This window comes from Panulirus ornatus, chromosome 7 (genome assembly GCF_036320965.1).
Source record: "Panulirus ornatus isolate Po-2019 chromosome 7, ASM3632096v1, whole genome shotgun sequence".
Taxonomy (NCBI): domain Eukaryota; kingdom Metazoa; phylum Arthropoda; class Malacostraca; order Decapoda; family Palinuridae; genus Panulirus; species Panulirus ornatus.
In genome coordinates this window covers 47,914,594-47,936,185 of record NC_092230.1, presented here as the reverse complement: position 1 = coordinate 47,936,185, position 21,592 = coordinate 47,914,594, and the positions used below count along the sequence as shown (strand labels likewise).

The window sequence follows — 21,592 nt, the reverse complement described above, 5'->3', positions numbered from 1 at the left end:
TGGTCGACTGGCACCAGGGAGAGAGAGAGAGAGAGAGAGAGAGAGAGAGAGAGAGAGAGAGAGAGAGATGAGGACTGGGACCATTGATCAATTATCATCATCATAATCATCATGCAGTACACTGATCCTTATTAATAATCATCATTACTCGTAGTTAACCATCATTAGGGGGGGGGGGGGGCAGGCACCTCTCACCGATGGGGGTCACGTGAACGACCATTCGCGGTCGCTTGTCGCGGGGATGATAACGACTATCACGGTCACCTGTCGGGGATGATAACGACTATCACGGTCACCTGTCGGGGATGATAACGACTATCACGGTCACCTGTCGGGGGATGATGACCATTCACGGTCGCCTGTCGGGGGGGATGATAACGACTATCACGGTCACCTGTCGGGGGATGATAACGACTATCACGGTCACCTGTCGGGGATGATAACGACTATCACGGTCACCTGTCGGGGGATGATGACCATTCACGGTCGCCTGTCGGGGGGGATGATAACGACTATCACGGTCACCTGTCGGGGGATGATAACGACTATCACGGTCACCTGTCGGGGGATGATAACAGAAAGGGTAACAGGGGATAACATAATGGCATCAGACTACAGTAGAGGCATGTATCATGCTGCACAGAGGTATGTATTACGCTGCACAGAGGCATGTATTACGCTGCACAGAGGCATGTATCACGCTGCACAGAGGTATGTATCATGCTGCGCAGAGGCATGTATCATGCTGCACAGAGGCATGTATCATGCTGCAGAGAGAGGCATGTATCATGCTGCACAGAGAGGTATGTATCATGCTGCACAGAGGCATGTATCATGTTGCACAGAGGCATGCATCATGGTGCACAGAGGAATGTATCATGCTGCACACAGAGGCATGTATCATGCTGCACAAGGGCATGTATCATACTATATAGAGGCATGTATCATGCTGCAGAGAGGCATGTATCATGCTGCACAGGGGCATGTATCATGCTATAGAGAGGCATGTATCATGCTGCAGAGAGGCATGTATCATGCTGCACAGAGGCATGTATCATGCTGCACAGGGGCATGTATCATGCTGCAGAGAGGCATGTAATCATGCTATACAGAGGCATGTATCATGCTGCACAGAGGCATATATCATGCTATACAGAGGCATATATCATGCTGCACAGAGAGGCATGTATCATGCTGCACAGGGGCATGTATCATGCTGCAGAGAAAGGCATGTATCATGCTGCACACGGGCATATATCATGCTATACAGAGGCATGTATCATGCTGCACAGAGGCATGTATCATGCTACAGAGAGGCATGTATCATGCTGCACAGAGGCATGTATCATGCTATACAGAGGCATGTATCATGCTGCACAGAGGCATGCATCATGCTGCACAGAGGCATGTATCATGCTGCACAGAGGCATGTATCATGCTATACAGAGGCATGTATCATGCTGCAGAGAGGCATGTATCATGCTGCAGAGAGGCATGTATCATGCTGCAGAGAGGCATGTATCATGCTGCACAGAGGCATGCATCATGCTGCACAGAGGCATGTATCATGCTGCACAGAGGCATGTATCATGCTATACAGAGGCATGTATCATGCTGCACAGAGGCATGTATCATGCTGCACAGAGGCATGTATCGTGCTGCACAGAGGCATGTATCATGCTATATAGAGGCATGTATCATGCTGCACAGAGGCATGTATCATGCTGCACAGAGGCATGTATCGTGCTGCACAGAGGCATGTATCATGCTATATAGAGGCATGTATCATGCTGCACACAGAGGCATGTATCATGCTGCACAGTAGCTGGGGTGAGGTAGATGGTTACAATGGAGGTGTCCCAACACCAGCTTGCCGAAGAGCTTCTCTCTCTCTCTCTCTCTCTCTCTCTCTCTCATGACCTCATTACCAAGATATCCGGAGCTCACTAGAAAGATACCCTAACCTCATTAGCACGATGCCCCCCACCTCATTCATGAGACATCACGAACTCATTAACAGGATATCCTGACCGAGTGGGAGTCATCATGAACTCATTAATGAGACATCATGACCTCATGACTCGGCTATCGTGACCTCATCATAACCCCGGGGACCAGCGGGTTATTATATTGACCCTCATAAAAACAGGATATCTTGACCTCCACGGTAGGTATACGAGCAGTTCCTTCGTTACCCCGCTATCTTAAAAGTTACCATGAGGTGTGTTCTACCTGTACTTAATAAGATAACCTTATCTACCTATCTTATCACTGTGACAGTCGCGAGGTCGTGGAAAATAAAAAAAAAAAGATATCTTAACCGATAGCATAATGATGTATGACCTGTTATAACAGGGTATATATTAATCTCGGGGTATGGTACCCCCCCTCCAATCCCTGACCCCCCTTATGAGGTACACTAAACCCCCCCCCCACACCCTCAGTACAACATGTGTACCTGTACTCAAGTACTCATCCTACGGGAGTACAGAAACAGAAGCCGCTCAAACTCTTACGTAAACAAATTCGCTTAAAATCGTTTACAAAATGGTCACAAATTTGACCCCGGAATATAATTCGTCGTCCAAGGTTTACTGTATACCAGGTTGAGTTTACAAGTAAATAACTCTTGTAGAGTTTACATGTGTGAGGTGGTGGTGAGGAGTGAGTACTGTGCAGGAGTCTGCCTGCTCAATACCTGGACACGAACACACACACACACACACACACACACACACGTCACGGAAATATTATTGAGTACAACGTGTGAGGTTGTCCAGTACAGCAACACTGTCGCTGCTGCGGCTAATCAATATGGTATCAAAATAGGTGGTAGTAGTAGTAGTAGTAGTAGTAGTAGTAGTAGCGGTGGTAGTAGTAATAGCGGTATTAATAGTAGAAGTAGTAGCAGCAGTAGTATAGTAGTAGTGGTAGTAGTATTGTGATATCAGTATTAGTAGTAGTAGTAGTAGTAGTAGTAGTAGTAGTAGTAGTAGTAGTAGTAGTAGTAGCAGCAGCAGCAGCAGCAGTAGTATAGTAGTAGTGGTATTAGTATCGGTGGTAGTAGTAGTAGTGGTATTAGTATTATTAGTAGTATAGTAGGAGTGGTAGTAGTATTGTGATATCAGTATTAGTAGTAGTAGTAGTAGTAGTAGTAGTAGTAGTAGTAGTAGTAGTAGCGGTGGTAGTAGTAATAGCGGTATTAATAGTAGAAGTAGTAGCAGCAGTAGTATAGTAGTAGTGGTAGTAGTATTGTGATATCAGTATTAGTAGTAGTAGTAGTAGTAGTAGTAGTAGTAGTAATAGCAGCAGCAGCAGCAGCAGTAGTATAGTAGTAGTGGTATTAGTATCGGTGGTAGTAGTAGTTGTTGTTACACAAAGTGTTAAGTGTTGTAGCCTGGGTAGTGTGGAGAGAGCATGGCACGGGGGATATATGATCAGGTGGTGTAGGGTCAGGTTGATGACCCCGGCCTCCTGACCTGCTCTGGTTCGTCATGTGGGTTACAAACACCCCCCCCCCCCCACCCCACCATCCCCCTTCCCATACCACTATCCCCACGACAAGTACATACTGGCCAGGCCTGACCAGTCTACACGCCTTGTACAGGCTCGGGAACAACACAGTGTACAGTGAGAGACGCGTGGATGAAATGTACATTGTTACTGGCCACATGGATCTCCCACACCACATCTTCTAATGGATAACTCGATAGGGGTGAGTTTTCAAGGTGGTAGATGGAGTGGGTTTCTCCAGTGGAATGGAATCTACCAGACGAGACGGGGTCACAGACCACACATCAGAGGCCACCAGGAGCAGGGGGGAGTGGTGTACCGCAGGACTCACGCTGGCTGTCACCTCAGTTATCTCTCGTTCGTAGACATGATTGGCATCACGAACTTGGATCCTGCTTGATCATGTCAGCAGATGATGCCATACTGGCGGGGGTGGCTGGCAGTGCGCTGGACCACAGACACGTGCAACCTGATCCACACACAGTGGACCACTTGTCATACCAATTGCCCAACGTGTTCTACCCACACGAGTGTAAAGTAATTAGATAGACAAAGAGAAAGCTGTGCCAGGCTTGGACTACCTGGGAGGGACAGCAAGTCCTACTCAGCATGAGAAAGGTAGTGAGGGGGTACAGCATGACCTGCTCAGCATGAGGGTACAGCATATGCTGCTCAGCATGAGGGGGATACAACGTATTCTGCTCAGCATCAACATCCCCCCCCCCCCCCCCAAACACACCTTAGCATGAGGTATGGTCGAACCAAGTTTATGACGTGCTACCATCCCGGGTCTTCTCACCAGGTGGCACACGTATGGCCCAGCTGGCCAGTGTCTACCCTCATGAAGTATCTGGAGAAGACTCGAACCCAGTACATAAAAGTCTTGACTCGTAAAAGGCTCAGAAGCCTGAAGACATTTCGTCATGCGTGAAGATACACTTCCTAATGTTGTTCAGGATGTCGACTGTGGTTTCGGTGCATTACACATGACAGCTAGAGAATGGATGTGAGCGGATGCGGGCCTTTTTTTTCGTCCATTCTTAGCGCTACTTGCTAAAGCGGGAAACGATGATCAAGCATGAAAAATGTCGCTGGAGAAAAGTAGAGTGCTAAGGGATCGGAGACGGACAAAGGTCATGTCTCTCTTTCAGAGAGCAGACTGTGGGGAAGTGCTGAGCTACAGCAAATGGACGACGACTTACAAAGGACTTACTTCAGAGAGATACAACATGGTTGCAGGAAGAGATCATGTGTAAGGAGCCTCTCATATTTTTTCTAAGGGAAAGTGAGCTCCGTATTAGACAATGGAGAAGCCTGGGTGGATCGCCTGTATGTGGACTGCCAGAGAGCATTTGACACTATGCCACGAAGGAGGCTGGTAACGAGGCTTGCTCTTCCGGTTGGAATAAGGAAGAAGGGGGGGGGGGGGGCAGTACAGCCCTGGACGGAAGATAATCTGTGAGGAAGACAGCAACACGACCCACCTCACGGCAGACAAGTGGCGTGCCACAGGGGTCTTGTTCTGGGACCACCGCTATTCTTCATTAATGTGTTTCACATGCTGGACTATGTTTGCTGATGATGCCAAGGTCGTGAGGGATGTGAAAAACCAAGTGGACTGAAGCAACCTAGATGGGGCCCGACGTGGATAAAACTCCCCATACAGTGCAAACACGTGGTTAAGTCATTATATATGAGATGGTCTGCCACGTGATGGTGGTCAGCGACCAACTGGAGATGGTCTGATAACACTGTGGAACAGATGGCCACACTAGAGGGAAGGAGAGAAGCCCTCCAGGTGGCCACACTGGAGGGAAGGAGAGAAGCCCTCCAGGTGGCCACACTGGAGGGAAGGAGAGAAGTTCCCCAAGTGGCCACACTGGAGGGAACACCAGGAGACACATGTCAACCATTGTACACTTCCCCCAGGGGTCAGGCAGGAAGATGGTCAAGCTGACCAGGTCACCGTCATATAGAGAAAGGTCACAGTCACAGGTCACAGCTAGAGGTCAAGGCTGGAGGATGGCCAGGAGGTGGACGTGTGGAAGGTCAGTGGTCGAGGATACTATTGTGGAATCTAAATCCTTCCTGATGGAGTTATAAAGTGAAGATATGTGGTCACCTGTGTAGAACACACACACACACACACATACCAGGATTCGAACCCACACAGGTTCGAATCCTGGTCGCGCATTCAGTCTACAGTCCATCCAAGCTGTTCATCCTCCTTAATGGTCTTCCTAAAGGGTCTATCCACCAGGCACAAACATACGCACGAACCAAACGTGCCGTAGGAGGTGGTCGGGCGGCCCCACACTGCAACGGTGTCAACGTTTGATGCACGGGGCTGTTGCAGGGCGCCGGACGCACCACAAATGTTGGTATATCCGCCGGAAAGGCTAACCCCCCCCCCCCCCCCACCTGGCGGGTTACAACCCCAACCCCGTATCACCAAGGGTAATACTTTACCCATCACACATGTTACTGTCAGCAGCTGTTACCGTAACGTTACCTCCCCCATGTCACTGTCAGCAGCTGTTACCGTGACGTTACCTCCCCCATGTCACTGTCAGCAGCAGTGATCTATGTCCGATGGAACAGAAAGAAAAAATCAAGCACAAATCACAAATTCTTTTCCCTCAAATACAAAATATCTGGAGTTTTGAAATTGGAAATAAAATCTCCATAAAAGATGGCTCGAATGAGAGGTCAAAGAAAACGGAAAGCCTGTTGACACCAATGCAATCAATGACTATTGACGAGGGGGAGCCTGTGATCATTGATGATGGGGAGCCTGTGATCATTGATGATGGGGAGCCTGTGATCATTGATGATGGGGAGTCCTGTGATCAGTGATGATGGGGAGCCTGTGATCATTGATGATGGGGAGCCTGTGATCATTGATGATGGGAGTCTGTGATCATTGATGATGGGGAGTCTGTGATCATTGATGATGGGGAGTCTGTGATCAGTGATGATGGGGAGCCTGTGATCATTGATGATGGGGAGTCTGTGATCATTGATGATGGGGAGTCTGTGATCAGTGATGATGGGGAGCCTGTGATCATTGATGATGGGAGGTCTGTGATCATTGATGATGGGGAGCCTGTGATCATTGATGATGGGGAGCCTGTAATCATTGATGATGGGGAGCCTGTGATCATTGATGATGGGAGGTCTGTGATCATTGATGATGGGGAGCCTGTGATCATTGATGATGGGGAGCCTGTAATCATTGATGATGGGGAGCCTGTGATCATTGATGATGGGGAGCCTGTGATCATTGATGATGGGGAGCCTGTGATCATTGATGATGGGAGTCTGTGATCATTGATGATGGGGGTCTGTGATCATTGATGATGGGGAGTCTGTGATCATTGATGATGGGGAGCCTGTGATCATTGATGATGGGGAGCCTGTGATCATTGATGATGACTGCACACTACACTGGGGAAAGAATTACCATTCATTTTTTTCTAAGAAGGTCGTGTTGTTTATTGATGTCGGGACTACAGCTGGTATTGATGGCGGCCACACTCTCTGTTGATGACAGAACTGTAGTTTACTTTATGGTAAGACCTCAAGTGTTCACTGATGAGAGAGCAGGACAGGTGTGTGGTGGGTTGACAGCGGGTGTGGTGGGTAATAGCGGGCGCGTGGTGTGGGGAGTAAGTGTGGTGGGGTGAGAGCAGATGTGGTGGGGTGAGAGTGGTGTGGTGGATTGAGCGCAGGTGTGGTGGGTGTAAGGGTGGGTGTGGTAGGGTGAGCGAAGGTGTGGTGGGGTGAGCGTAAGTGTGGTGAGGTGTTAGTAGGTGTGGTGGGTTGAGAGTAGATGTGTTGGGGTGTAAGCAGGTGTGATGGGGTGAGAGTAGATGTGGTGAGGTGTGAAAAGGTGTGGTGGGGTGTGAATAGGTGTGGTGGGGTGAGAGTAGGTGTGGTGGGGTGAGCGCAGGTGTGGTGGGGTGAGCGCAGGTGTGGTGGGGTGAGCGCAGGTGTGGTGGGGTGGACGCAGGTGTGTGGTGAGGATAGCGCAGTTGTGGTGAGGTGAGCGCAGTTGTGGTGGGGTGAGCGCAGATGTGGTATGGTGAGAGCAGATGTGGTGGGGTGAGAGCAGATGTGGTGGGGTGAGCGCAGGTGTGGTGGGGTGAGCACAGGTGTGTGGTGGGGTGAGCGCAGGTGTGGTGGGATGAGCGCAGGTGTGTGGTGGGGAAAGTGCAGTTGTGGTGGTGAGCGCAGTTGTGGCGGGGTGAGAGCAGATGTGGTATGGTGAGAACAAGTGTGGTGGGGTGAGCGCAGGTGTGTTGGGGTGAACGCAGGTGTGGTGGGGTGAACGCAGGTGTAGTAGGGTGAACGCAGGTGTGGTGGGGAGAGCGCAGTTGTGGTGAGGTAAACGCAGTTGTGGTAGGGTGAGCGCAGATGTGGTATGGTGAGAGCAAGTGTGGTGGGGTGAGCGCAGGTGTGTTGGGGTGAACGTAGGTGTGGTGGGGTGAGCGCAGGTGTGTTGGGGTGAGCGCAGGTGCGTTGGGGTGAACGCAGGTGTGGTGGGGTGAGCGCAGGTGTGTGGTGGGGTGAGCGCAAGTGTGCGGTGGGGTGAGCGCAGGTGTGTGGTGGGGTGAGCGCAAGTGTGTGGTGGGGTGAGCGCAAGTGTGCGGTGGGGTGAGCGCAGGTGTGGTGGGGTGAGCGCAAGTGTGTGGTGGGGTGAGCGCAGGTGTGTGAGAGGAGGTAAACACGTCTTAAAATAACCCCAAAAGCCGGTTGCCAACTCCTGACCCCCAGGAGCGGCGACACACACACGCACGCACACATACATACCATACATACACACCATACATCTACTTCCCAAAATACACATACTTGTGCGTGTATACATAGGTCCCCACAGACATACATGACACCCATAGAGTACACAGCTCCCTCCCAGTGAGGTACAAAAGAGGGTACTTACAGGTACACGTGTAAAGGCCCCATATTCTGGGGGTATACTTCAGAATCTGGGGAAGGGTGTAAGCCACCGCTGGGGTTGAGGGACAGTCTTGAGCCCCCCCACAACCCCACAACCCCAGAGATAACCCTTGGTTCACAACACTCACTCATAACAGTTGTGCTTAGCAACCTTGTGTTATGATGATGGTGCCTCATGCTCAAGGGCCGGACCTAAGGGCACCACAGCCTGGCCTTAAGGGCCATCAAAGGCCACCTGTCAAGGCTCAGACTTACCACAGCCTCATGGTATGCGGGCCACTTGGAAGTGACCACCACAATTCAGTTTTTCAACAGTCGCCCTTGATGGCCATTTTAAAGACAACACGGAAGCGTTTTCTTTCATGACTTTTTTTTCGTCGAAAAGCCGTTTTTCCCCGTGGATCACCTGGTAACCCAACGATATAAATATATAAACTGGAGGAGGTGAAGTGTTTTAGATATCTGAGAGTGGATTTGGCAGCGGATGGAACCATGGAGGCGGAAGTGAGTCACAGGGTGGGGGAGGGGGCAAAAGTTCTGGGAGAGTTGAAGAATATATGGAAGGCAAGAACATTATCTCGGAAAGCAAAAATGGGTGTGTTTGATGGAATGGTGGTTCCAACAATGTTATATGGTTGCGAGGCGTGGGCTATAGATAGGGTTGTACGAAGGAGGGTGGATGTGATGGAAATGAGACGTTTGAAGACAATATGTGGTGTGAGGTGGTTTGATCGAGTAAGTTGTGAAAGGGTAGGAGAGTTGTGTGGTAATAAAGAGAGTGTGGTTGAGAGAGCAAAAGAGGGTGTATTGAAATGGTTTGGTCACATGGAGAGAATGAGTGAGGAAAGATTGACAAAGAGGATATATGTGTCAGATGTGGAGGGAACGAGAAGTGGGAGGCCAAATTGGAGGTAGAAGGATGGAGTGAAAAAGATTTTGAGCGATCGGGGCCTGAACATGCAGGAGGGTGAAAGGCGTGCAAGGAATAGAATGAATTGGAAGGATGTGGTATACCGGGGTCGACGTGCTGTCAATGGATTGAACCAGGGCACGTGAAGCGTCTGGGGTTAACCATGGAAAGTTTTGTGGGACCTGGATGTGGAAAGGGAGCTATGGTTTCGGTGCATTATACATGACAACTAGAGACTGAGTGTGAACGAATGTGGCCTTTGTTGTCTATTCCTAGCGCTACCTCGCACGCGTGCGGGGGGAGGGGGGGGTGTCATTTCATGGGTGGCGGGGTGGCGACGGGAATGAATAAAGGCAGCAAGTATGAATTATGCAAATGTGTATATGTGTATATGTCTATGTATGTATATAGATGTATACGTTGAAATGTATAGGCATTTATATGTGCGTGTGTGGACGTGTATGTATATACATGTGTATGTGAGTGGATTGGGCCATTCTTTCGTCTGTTTCCTTGCGCTACCGCGCTAACGCGGGAGACAGCGATAAGGCATAAATGAAAATAATCATATATATATATATATATATATATATATATATATATATATATATATATATATATATATATACATATATATATATATATATATATATATATATATATATATATATATATATATATATATATATATATATATATTAGGGGAGAAAGAATACTTCCCACATATTGCCTGCACATCGTAGAAGGTAACTTAACGGGGAGGAAGCGGGGGGCTGGAAATCCTTTCCTCCTATTTTACTTTTCCCAAAGAAGGAACACAGACGCGAGCCAATTGAGGATTTTCTCCTCTGAAGCTCAGTCATCTGTTCTTGACGTTACCTCGCTATGCAGGATATATATATATATATATATATATATATATATATATATATATATATATATATATATATATATATATATATATATATCTTTTTCTTTCTTTCATACTATTCGCCATTTCCCGCATTAGCGAGGTAGCGTTAAGAACAGAGGACTGGGCCTTTGAGGGAATATCCTTACCTGGCCCCCTTCTCTGTTCCTTCTTTTGGAAAATTAAAAAAAAAAATATGAAAGGGAAGGATTTCCAGCCCCCCGCTCCCTTCCCTTTTTGTCGCCTTCTACGACGCACAGGAAATACGTGGGAAGTATTCTTTCTCCCCTATCCCCATGGATAATATATATATATATATATATATATATATATATATATATATATATATATATATATATATATATATATATATATATATATATCGCAGGGCCAAGTCATGACCAAAGTGTTCATGCGGAAAACCAGGCTTTTACCAAGGATCAGGTGTTACGTGCTAGGGAAGACATGAGGAGTACACAGTGTAGGGTATGTAGCGCACATCACACTATGAAGACACGTGGATACACCCAGAAAGGTGTGTGTCCATACGACACGATACAGATTGGGGCTAAGGTGGACACAGATGACGATACACAGACACAGGAGGTGTGTCTGTGTGTCAGGACCTCTTACTGTTGGATATCACACCGGAACAAGGTGCATACACAGACACAGACACAACACACACACACACACACACACACACACACACACACACACACACACACGTGCACATCATCAAAACACACAAATATATAAACAAGGGCGTACAAGGATGTGAATGAACTTAAGAATGAACTTGAAAATGTGGACGGAATACTGAGAAGTTTAAGATGTCTTATGATGAAGTTTAAGAGATGGAGCCCATGAATGTGGATACTTCGTAGTCTTCGGGGGTCTTCATCTCCACAGCCCGGGCTGAGCCCAGGCTGCTGGACTTGGGTCGTTGGTCGACCAAGCCGTTGGTAGGCGCAGCCCTCAGGCCCACAGAACCCCCACAACCTGCTGGTCTGGTACACTTTGTAGGTGCTTGTCTAATGCACTCTTGACCTCTACCGTGCATCACAGGCGGTTTCTGGTGGTAGATGGCAAGGTGTTGAAGCCTTGAGCCCCATATGTTTAAAGTACTCTCTCTCTCTCTCTCTCTCTGCATATGGCACCTGTGAATTTTAGATGTCGTATTTTACAGTCTTCCATGACTGTTGTGCCAGTAAGATGTTATTTCCTAAAGAAGTTTAGAAATCATGCCTTCAAGGATTTTCCAAGTACAGTTGATGATATACATCTACCTGCGCTACAGGAAGTTAGCCCCAGTATTTACAGTCGTTCGCAGTAATCTATCTCCGTTACCACATTAATAAGGGCTGTGAAAGTTCTCTGGACACTTTCTTAATCAGCAATTTCGCCCCCCTTGTGGAGTGATGTTAGAACGCAGCAATACTCAGTTCGGGAAAGAATCAGTGCCTTGTATACCATCAGTGCTTTTTCCTCCCTTGCCTTTAAGGTCCGCAGGATCCAGCCTGCCAGCCTTCTGCATGAGGCAACCGTTGTTTTGTTGTGTTCGCTGAGGGTTAGTTCGTCAGACATTATTACTCCAAGGTCTAGGTTTATGAGAGCGTTTATGTCTCTATAGCCTTTCGGCATAATCTATTGAGGTTATTTCCATACTTATTCTTGTATTATCTGCAAAGGATGACAAAGAACTGTGGCTCCTGTTTGCTTCAATACTAAACATAAGAATGAGGAACAGGAGGGTTGCAAGTACAGTTCCTTGGGGGACAGAGCATTCTATATGGAGGCATTGGACATGGCTGAGTGCATGGACATGCTCTTAATGGTCCTCTCGAAATCCTGTGGAGGTGGTGACATCTGCCGTGTGTACACTTTGGGGCATTAATGTTTAGGAAGAGGTCTGTTGGGTCGTTTATCTGTGATGTTTTTGGCTCGCTGAATACCGATTCACATTGCCTTTTTTAGAAACTCACTCATCTCTTGGCAGTCCGTCTGTAAAGATACATTCTGTTTTAAGTGGGCCAATGGAGTTTGTGGTTCCGGATCTGCGTTTTGCACAGGAGTAAAAGTATCTTGGGTTACCTCCTATTTATGTCATCTTCTTTTTCCCTGTGTTTCATAAGACATTTTCAGTTTATGTCCCACGTCTGATATTTCACTTGACAGGTTTTCTTTCCTGTGCTGGCTGAGCAGTGGCTTCTTCAGAAGGCCTGCAATTCTTTTTTCGCCTCGCGTGAAGTGCTCGTCTTCCTCGTTCTTACTTCGACTTTTTGTGCTGTCTTCTGGCTGGTGTATGTCTATTGCATGTTTGCATTATCACAGTGGCCATGTCAATTAAACAGTCCTCCTCCTGTTTTGCTACTTAGCATGGATGTCCCATCGCAGACATCCCTGATCACAACCAGCTTATCCGTCTACTATTAACACCGAAGCCACTGGAAACGTCTTCAATGTTTCGTGAGTTCTGGCTGGGCGGTTTAGCACCCAAGCTTGTTTTCCCTTTAGTCAGGTTGTGATCACAATACGTAGGGATATTAGTACCACATATCACGTCCACGTTACTTGTGAAGATTAAGTCCACTTTAAGACATGGGTCCCACCAGTGTAGAACTTCCTCCTCGTACAGTACAAGAGATGGGGTCCCACCAGTGTAAGACTCCCTCACAGTACAGTAAAAGAAAACATTACCAAAACTTATTCACACACATACACACCCTTATACACATCAATGTATTCTTAGACATGATCACATACACCACTACAATAAACAAAGGCACTACAAGGCCAGGACTCCAACGTACATCTAGCCTGAGCCAAGACTGGCGCCCGTAAACACTCTCCACCGTAAACAAAAAACACACATACACACACACACACACACACACACACACACACACACACACACACACACACACACACAAACAATGCTTCTCAAGTTTGGGCACCGCACTTACAGAAGCACGAGGAGTTAATAGAGAAGGTCCGGAGGAGGACAACAAATATAGTAACAGAATTAAGAGAGCCGAGTTACGTGTGGCGGAAAGCTAGTAGCTTTGATCTTGCACGCCTTGGAAGAGAGAAGTGTGAAGGGTGACCTGATCACAACCTTTGTGTTTTTCAAAAAGATCAACAACGTAGACAGTGAACAGTTCTTCGAGAGAGATATAAGAACAGAACAACATGAAATTAAAAAAGAAACTTGTTATAAAAGATGCCAAGAATTACTGTTATAGTAATCTATAGTAAAGAGTGGTGGATGATGGTACAGAGTGACTGAGGACATGGGTAATGCTGACACCATATAGAATTATAAGAAGTTATAGAGTGTTCAAGAGATGGGGCCCCACGAGTGTAGAACTCCCTTCCCGTAATGAACAACAGATGGGGCCCCACGAGTGTAGAACTCCCTCTCCGTACAGAAAAAAAAAAAATGGTAATTATCCACCCCATGAACAAACAATACGTCTCAAGGCGTCACAAAAACATCATATTCTCACAAAGACAAAAGCTAAGTATAGTCTCTATCCTCACCCACCACCACCACCACTACCAAGGGAACGCTGCAATACGCTGCTGAACCTTACAACAACAACGAAAAAAAACGCCGGAGGGTCCCCATATTTATTTCACCCATTCGCGTCACATGTCCGGACTATGGTGGCGGGCAAGAACACAGGACGAATTCCCCGAGGTCGTTCGTGTCTTGGTCCCAGACACGGCAGGAACACATCTGTCAAACGCAGGCACCACACCCGGCCCACGTCACGGAAGAAAGGCTCAATATCAAGCTCGCACTCACGAGCACAGAGGACCGTTGTGTCAGCGCGCCCGCCACCACTGGACGTGTTGTACTGAGCTACGGAAATGTACAAAAAAAGAGAACAATGAGAGAAGCAAGAGAGAGAGAGAGAGAGAGAGAGAGATGAGGGAGGGACGTAACTACCCGGGTATAGCGCTTACCTACACCCGACCCGCCACACACACACATATACACTCCAACACCCACATGTAGAACTCGAGATCTTAAGGAACAAAAATCCATGAAGCTTTTAGGGCAATGTGCGGTCGCCAGGCAGGCCACGCGGTCGTTTCATAATGGTCAATATCTGGCGAGGAAGGTGTTGATCTGGCCCGGCTAGCTAGGTAGGTAGGTAGGGTCATGTGGGGCACGACCCAAGGCTATATATATTGTCTGCTGCTACACCTGACGTCCTGAGGGGAGGAGGATTTTGATCTTCACCTTCCTGAGTGGGTCGAGCCTCAGGGGTTGAGTGGGTCAAACCTCTGGGGTTGAGTGGGTCAAACCTCTGGGGTTGAGTGGGTCGAGCCTCTGGGGTTGAGTGGGTCAAACCTCTGGGGTTGAGTGGGTCAAACCTCTGGGGTTGAGTGGGTCGAGCCTCTGGGGTTGAGTGGGTCAAACCTCTGGGGTTGAGTGGGTCGAGCCTCAGGGGTTGAGTGGGTCGAGCCTCAGGGGATGAGTGGGTCGAACCTTGCAAACTGCACAGATACATTACTGGTCGTAAGCCTCGGTTGGGAGGGAGCGTCCTGACCTGAGTGTGTGTGAAGTTGTCATAATAAACAGCGGTAGGAGCCGGGGCACCATGACAGGTGTGGCCGCCACTTGCTAACCTGAAAACCTTAACCAAGTGACCCAGTAATGTGACCTGGATGCACACGGATGACACACTCCCCTGGGGATGTACACGGGTGCCAGACTCCCCGTGGTATGTACACGGGTGTCAAACTTCCCTGGAGACGTACACGGGTGCCAGACTCCCCTGTGGTATGTACACGGGTGTCAAACTTCCCTGGAGACGTACACGAGTGCCAGACTCCCCTGTGGTATGTACACGGGTGTCAAACTTCCCTGGAGACGTACACGGGTGCCAGACTCCCCTGTGGTATGTACACGGGTGTCAAACTTCCCTGGAGGTGAACACGGGTGCCATACTTCCCTGGGGATGTACACGTGTGCTACACTCTCCTGAAGATGTACACGGGTGTCACTTTCCTTGGAGATGTACATGTGTGTCACACTCCCCTGGGGATGTACACGGGATCCTGGGGATACGGCAGGAGGCCCCGGGAGACACATCAAGAGCCAGCCGCTCCATAACACGGCGCCACTTCCGCCAGACAACAGCCTCTCCAGTTCAGGCTGCGCTACAACATTGCCAACTTGGTCAAGGGCGGTCCCACTGGTGGGACAACACCACTGGGGAACTGAATTGTAAATCCCACCCTACAGGAAAACTTTAGTTCTGAATACACGTGAAAAGTTACACAGACAGACTAGGGAGAGGAGAGCAACGGAAAGGCATCGCACGGGCAATACAGACACAGAACGACGTACAACGAGGAAACACAAGCTATACAGAGACAGAACGACGTACAACGAGGAAACACAAGCTATACAGATACGAACGACGTACAACGAGGAAACACAAACTATACAGAGACAGAACGACGTACAACGAGGAAACACAAGCTATCCAGATACGAACGACGTACAACGAGGAAACACAAACTATACAGATACGAACGACGTATAACGAGGAAACACAAACTATACAGATACGAACGACGTACAACGAGGAAACACTAGCAACAGAGAGAGTTTGGAACAACTTCACTTTAGGGTAAAAAGCTTTTGACAGGTCCAGTTTTATGGCCGAACCTCCCACCAAAGTCTTCCACTTTACGTCATGATAACTTTCCCTGACCTTCCCACCTCAGGCAGGCTACGCTACCACTAGGACAAAAAAAAAAAGGGACAACACTGAGAAAGGGGTGACGTAATCAAGATATATGGGTACCACTAGCAAGAGCGAAAGGCACCACTCGAACATAGAGGTACCACTTATACGAAAACGTACCCATCCATAAAAACGAAATCATTGGAAAAAATACTAAAAATGAAGGAAAAACGTATACTAGTTGGAAGAAAAACGCGCACCTTTGATAACACTGTAGCAAAAGACAAGAAAATGGGGCACCACTCGTGTGACACCACCAGATGGGGCACCACTCGTGTGACACCACCAGATGGGGCACCACTCGTGTGACACCACCAGATGGGGCACCACTCGTGTGACACCACCAGATGGGGCACCACTCGTGTGACACCACCAGATGGGGCACCACTCGTGTGACACCACAAGATGGGGCACCACTCGTGTGACACCACCAGATGGGGCACCACTCGTGTGACACCACCAGATGGGGCACCACTCGTGTGACACCACAAGATGGGGCACCACTCGTGTGACACCACCAGATGGGGCACCACTAGTGTGACACCACAAGATGGGGCACCACTCGTGTGACACCACAAGATGGGGCACCACTCGTGTGACACCACAAGATGGGGCACCACTAGTGTGACAAAAGGTAACAAACAAAATGATGGTGTATCTTCAGCAAGACCCATAGCTACCATCAACATGACTCTGTAAGACCATTAGAAATACACATGGGTAACCCCCTCCCCCTAGTCCAAAGTGTTAGCACCACTACACAACATACCGGTGAACCCCCCTCCTCCCCCAGTCCAAAGATGTTGGCACCACTGGAACCACACGTGTGACCCCCACTGCGACAGCACCACCAGGTCTTAGGGCAGCAGCAGGTCAAGCAGGGCAGCTGCAGTGCACAGCAGGTCAAGCAGGGCAGCTGCAGGTCAAGCAGGGCACAGCATGTCAAGCAGGGCAGCAGCAGGTCAAGCAGGGCAGCTGCAGGGCACAGCAGGTCAAGCAGGGCAGCTGCAGGTCAAGCAGGGCACAGCAGGTCAAGCAGGGCAGCAGCACGCCAGCAGCAGCAGCAGCCGCGGGACAAAGGGACGCCCCAGGGGATACGTCTGAGGCTAGAACGGAGGCCAGGGGGTGGCGACCGCCCGCCCCACAGGACTTGGCTGGCCTCACCCTGGGTACGGAAAATTCCCCGCCTCCTGCCTCTCGCACCGTCGCTTATTTAACATTTTCCCACCACTGCCATGCCTCGCTCTCCCTCCCATCTACACCACCCGCGGGTCTCCGTCGTGGTCGTGTGCACGTGCAACGCGTCGTCCCTCACCCACGGGGCGACGTAGGCAGATACAGATATCTGGCGCCATTATCTTGTTTACATTCTGAGCCCGGGAGCGCCGGCAGGGTCGTCTCCATGGCAACGGCGACGCTCCGGCTCTGCAACAGCTGGTCGCTAGGCTGTAGGCGTCACCAACCATCTGCTCGTCTGAACACGAGGGCACTTCAGCACTCGTGGGGGTCCGCTATACTGAACTTCCTCCGCTATCATAAAACTTTTTTCAACTTTCTACACTCAATATTCACAAACTTCGTATTCTGCATTCATTCATAAGAACTATACTTCAAAAATATACAACGAGAAAACTTTGCTACGTATTTCCTTTCAAAGAGACGGAATACAATTCTCATATTTGCCAGCAAACAATCTAACTCCTCTACAGTTCCTCCACAATGGGGCTCTGGCCACTGGTGAAGTATAACGTCAATGGCCAAATCCCGTCTCTCTCTCTCTCTCTCTCTCTCTCTCTCTCTCTCTCTCTCTCTCTCTCTCTCTCTCTCTCTCTCTCTCACTCACACACACACACCACACACACACACACACACACACAATGCCTGAAGCTTATATACCGGTCGATAACATCCGTGCACAGTTCTTCCTTCACTTTCTCCTGTTATCATTGTAATCTGCTGGGGTTCCACCGTATCATCCAGGTGTCAGAGCAATTTTGAAGTTTGTACCATTCCCGCAGTACACTGATGGAGTCTCCATCACTCTCTACTTCCCTCATGGTGCCATCATCCGCCAACATAGCCCCGTACGAGCACATGACAAGCATAGATAAGGCCTGGTCTCCCTCTTACTCATGCCTGATAATCCATTTCTCTCCCCCCCCCCCAATCTCCCATGTGGCACAGCGTCAAACGCTTTCAGGCACTCCGGATACAGACAATGCACCCAGCTCTGTGTCTGCAGGAGAGCTCACTCTCTCGTAGAAGTCTACAAAGGTTTGGTTCCCATGACCTCCATTCAATGAATCAATGTCTCTCGCTTACGCCTTTAAGCAGGCGGCCCGCACTGATGTGTGTGTGTGTGTGTGTGTGTGTGTGTGTGTGTTCTACACAGGTGACCACATATCTTCACTTTATAACTCCATCAGGAAGGATTTGGATTCCACAATATTATCCTCGACCACTGACCTTCCACACGTCCACCTCCTGACCATCCTCCAACTTTGACCTCCAGCTGTGACCTGTGACTGTGACCTTCCTCTGTATGACGGTGACCTGGTCAGCCTGACCATCCTCCTGACCCGGGCCGTAAGTCAGCATCTGGGCCACGGTGGGGGAGCCGGCCCGGGCCGCACCCCAGCCACTCCCAAGCCGCTTCCCCAACACTTCCCTCCCACAACTGGTGGCACGGCAACTCCCCCACAACCTCTGTCATATAACCAGACGACGACTACTACTACTCTTAAATATTAATAATAATAATAATAATAATAATAATAATAATAATAAAAATAATAATAATAATAATAATAATAATAATAATAATAACGATAATAACAATAATAATAACGATAATAATAATAACGATGATAATAATAATGATAATAATAATAATAATAATAATAATAATAATAATAATAACAATAATAATAATAATAATAATAATAATAATAAGAAGAAGAAGAAGTCGAAATAACCTCGGTGACTAAGGGAAACAAGTTTACAATCTTCCAAAAGATTCAAATAAGTGACAGTATACAGCGTAGTGATAGTACATATATAGCGTAGTGATAGTACATATATGGAGTAGTGATAGCACATATATGGCGTAGTGATAGTATGAAACGTAGGTGTGTGGCGTGAGGTGGGGGGGGGGGGGTGTAAGGCGTGGCGCGAGGCGGGCTAATCTTAACCAATCACCAGACAGAACATCCTCTTACGTCACAACACACGGACCCCCTAGGGGGGGGACCTAAGAAAACATGTTTCCTAGAAGACATTATACTCCGCATTTCTCCATCTGTTCAAAGAGAATAAATAGCAAGTTTCTTATCGGGGAAAGTTTATCTCGACTTGCACGACCTATTTTCCCTGATCCTGGTTGACAGGCGACCAGTGCGCTCCGCCTAATTGTTTACCCCAGCGCCCGCTCCGCCATAACAATGGCCGCACTAAACCAGGTCACCAGATAAAGTTTCTTTACACTTGTATAACGAAAAAAAAAAGTCTAATACAATACACAGACGTATCTTTAAACATGTTACTAAATATGAAGAAACTCCCGAGCTCATAAATCTGGAATGCCGACAACGCACAAGTTCAAACCGCGTCCATGTGTGTACGACTGGTGATGAGGCCAGACACACCTGTTGCCGTCAACAAATTGCGTAACTGCCATCATAAAGACGGTAACCATCCCCGAGATGCCGTCAACAAGTTACGTAAGGGGGCAAGACAAGTGCCAAAACAAGCCGCCTACAAGTAACTAATATTCTAACCCCGCGGCTCCCTCTCCCTTAAGCTGGAGGTTATAAGGTGACTCCCAGCACGGAATTAACTGAGAGCCACACGTCCTCAAGACTGTTGCTTCAGAGGGATCGTCTTGTTGAAGCCAGGCGGCTCTTCTGGTCTCTGATTGGTCAACACCTCCCAGCTGACCGCCCGCCGCTCTCGCTATGCAGATCCCCCGCGTCGGCAACACAACCCCACCACGCCAGTCACCTAATCTTGTCGTAATGTTTCGTCTTGCACACCACACGCTAACCCTGGGGCTCTCAACCCACGGGTGCTTAACCCTGGGGTCACGACCGAAGCTGGGGTTACCGAGCATTTCTCCTATAAGGTCGTGATACCAACGAGATTTCAACATGTCAAGACATATTTGTTCTAATGCCAGAGTTGGCAGCCCTCGCGCGTCACTTGTCATTCTAAAGGTGTAACTACGCTGCTTAAAGTCCTTACAAGACCTCTCTGTCACCACAATGTTTTCGTTCTAATATATCCTTAAGCTGTTTTATTCTTGGCTCGGTTCGTAAAGACCTTGATCAGGCAAGTGAAGTGTGTCGTCGGGGAAATAAAGGTTAAGAACCAGAGCGTTTTTAACACGACCTCTGTGGCCATGACACCCGCAGCAAGCAGCTGTGAGAGTAAATTTGTATAGAAATATGGCATGGCGGACCGGGCCAGAGACTCCTGCCCGGTCCACCAGCACCCGCGGCTCATTTTGGCGGGAAACCTGGAAGTGTGCATCAACAAGACGGGTTGTAGACACTACACCAGAGCTGGTCTATCCATCACCTGCCCGAGGGTATAACCAAATGGACGATGCTTCCACTCTGGTTATATACAGGTGTGTGGTTAGATAAGGTTTAATATATCATAATGTTGTCAGGTGAGGTTTATATCAACCCTGTGCTACACCGCTTGACTCCGGACACCACTTTTTATCATACAGTTACCTGGCTCCCGCCCCAGCAGCATGATCGTACTCAACTCTTCTTTCCAGTTGACTTTATTTTCGGTTTTCAATTAGTAATATGAGCTGCGGGCTGCCTGACCTCAAACCTGCACCAGAGCCACCATATTCTGAGATCAATCACGACCATGATCGTAAACTGACCCACATTGTGCAGAAAAACCCAGACAGATTGTATGTTTTACCCTCTCACTTGCAACCTCAAGAGTACGATAACTTGGAGTACGATAATTTAACCCTCGTATACGATAACACAATCCAAGTTGGGTAATACTACCCCTAGGTGAGCTACGTGCATAGTGAGGGAGCAAGTGGTTTTAGAAACAACTTTAAAACTTGAAAATGTATCGGTTGGTTGATGACGCCCTTCACTAAGGGCCTGGGAGCTGACAGACCCAAGGCCGAAACAACCAGCCAACCCCAAGAGTGCGATAACTTTTACCATGATGTACGATAACTTAACCCCTGGAGTACGATAACTCAATTTCTAGGGAAGGATAAGTTAAATATCACGCTTACGTCAAAACATCAGCTATGCCCTATATATCTTGAGGAAAGCGCCTTGTCAGGAGCTGGGCACGTTTGGTGGTGCAGGACTGAGTGGAGGAGGCGACACCTGTTGGAGATGACGTGCTGGAGGATATTATGTGGTGCGTGTGTGTGTCGGGAGGGGGACGAAGTTGAGTAGGAAATGACATAGTGAGAGAGAGGTGTGGTATTAAGGAGAGTGAGGTTGGGAGAGCTGAAATGGGCGTGCTGAGATGATTTGGATGTGT

The 21,592-nt window shown here is 48.4% G+C and overlaps 1 protein-coding gene across 4 annotated transcripts in view; it reads right to left on the bottom strand.

Moving 5' to 3' along the window:
• LOC139749613 (monocarboxylate transporter 14-like) overlaps nucleotides 1-21,592 on the bottom strand; it is a 154,212-nt gene that overhangs the window by 58,475 nt on the left and 74,145 nt on the right. The window contains exon 3 of one of the 4 annotated variants that reach the window (XM_071663743.1): nucleotides 6,977-7,053. The exons of the other annotated variants lie outside the window; for them this stretch is intronic. Within the exon in view, the coding sequence (XP_071519844.1) occupies nucleotides 6,977-6,983 (7 nt within the window). The 5' untranslated portion in view covers nucleotides 6,984-7,053. The remainder of the gene's footprint in view (nucleotides 1-6,976; nucleotides 7,054-21,592) is intronic. 4 annotated transcript variants of the gene reach the window in all.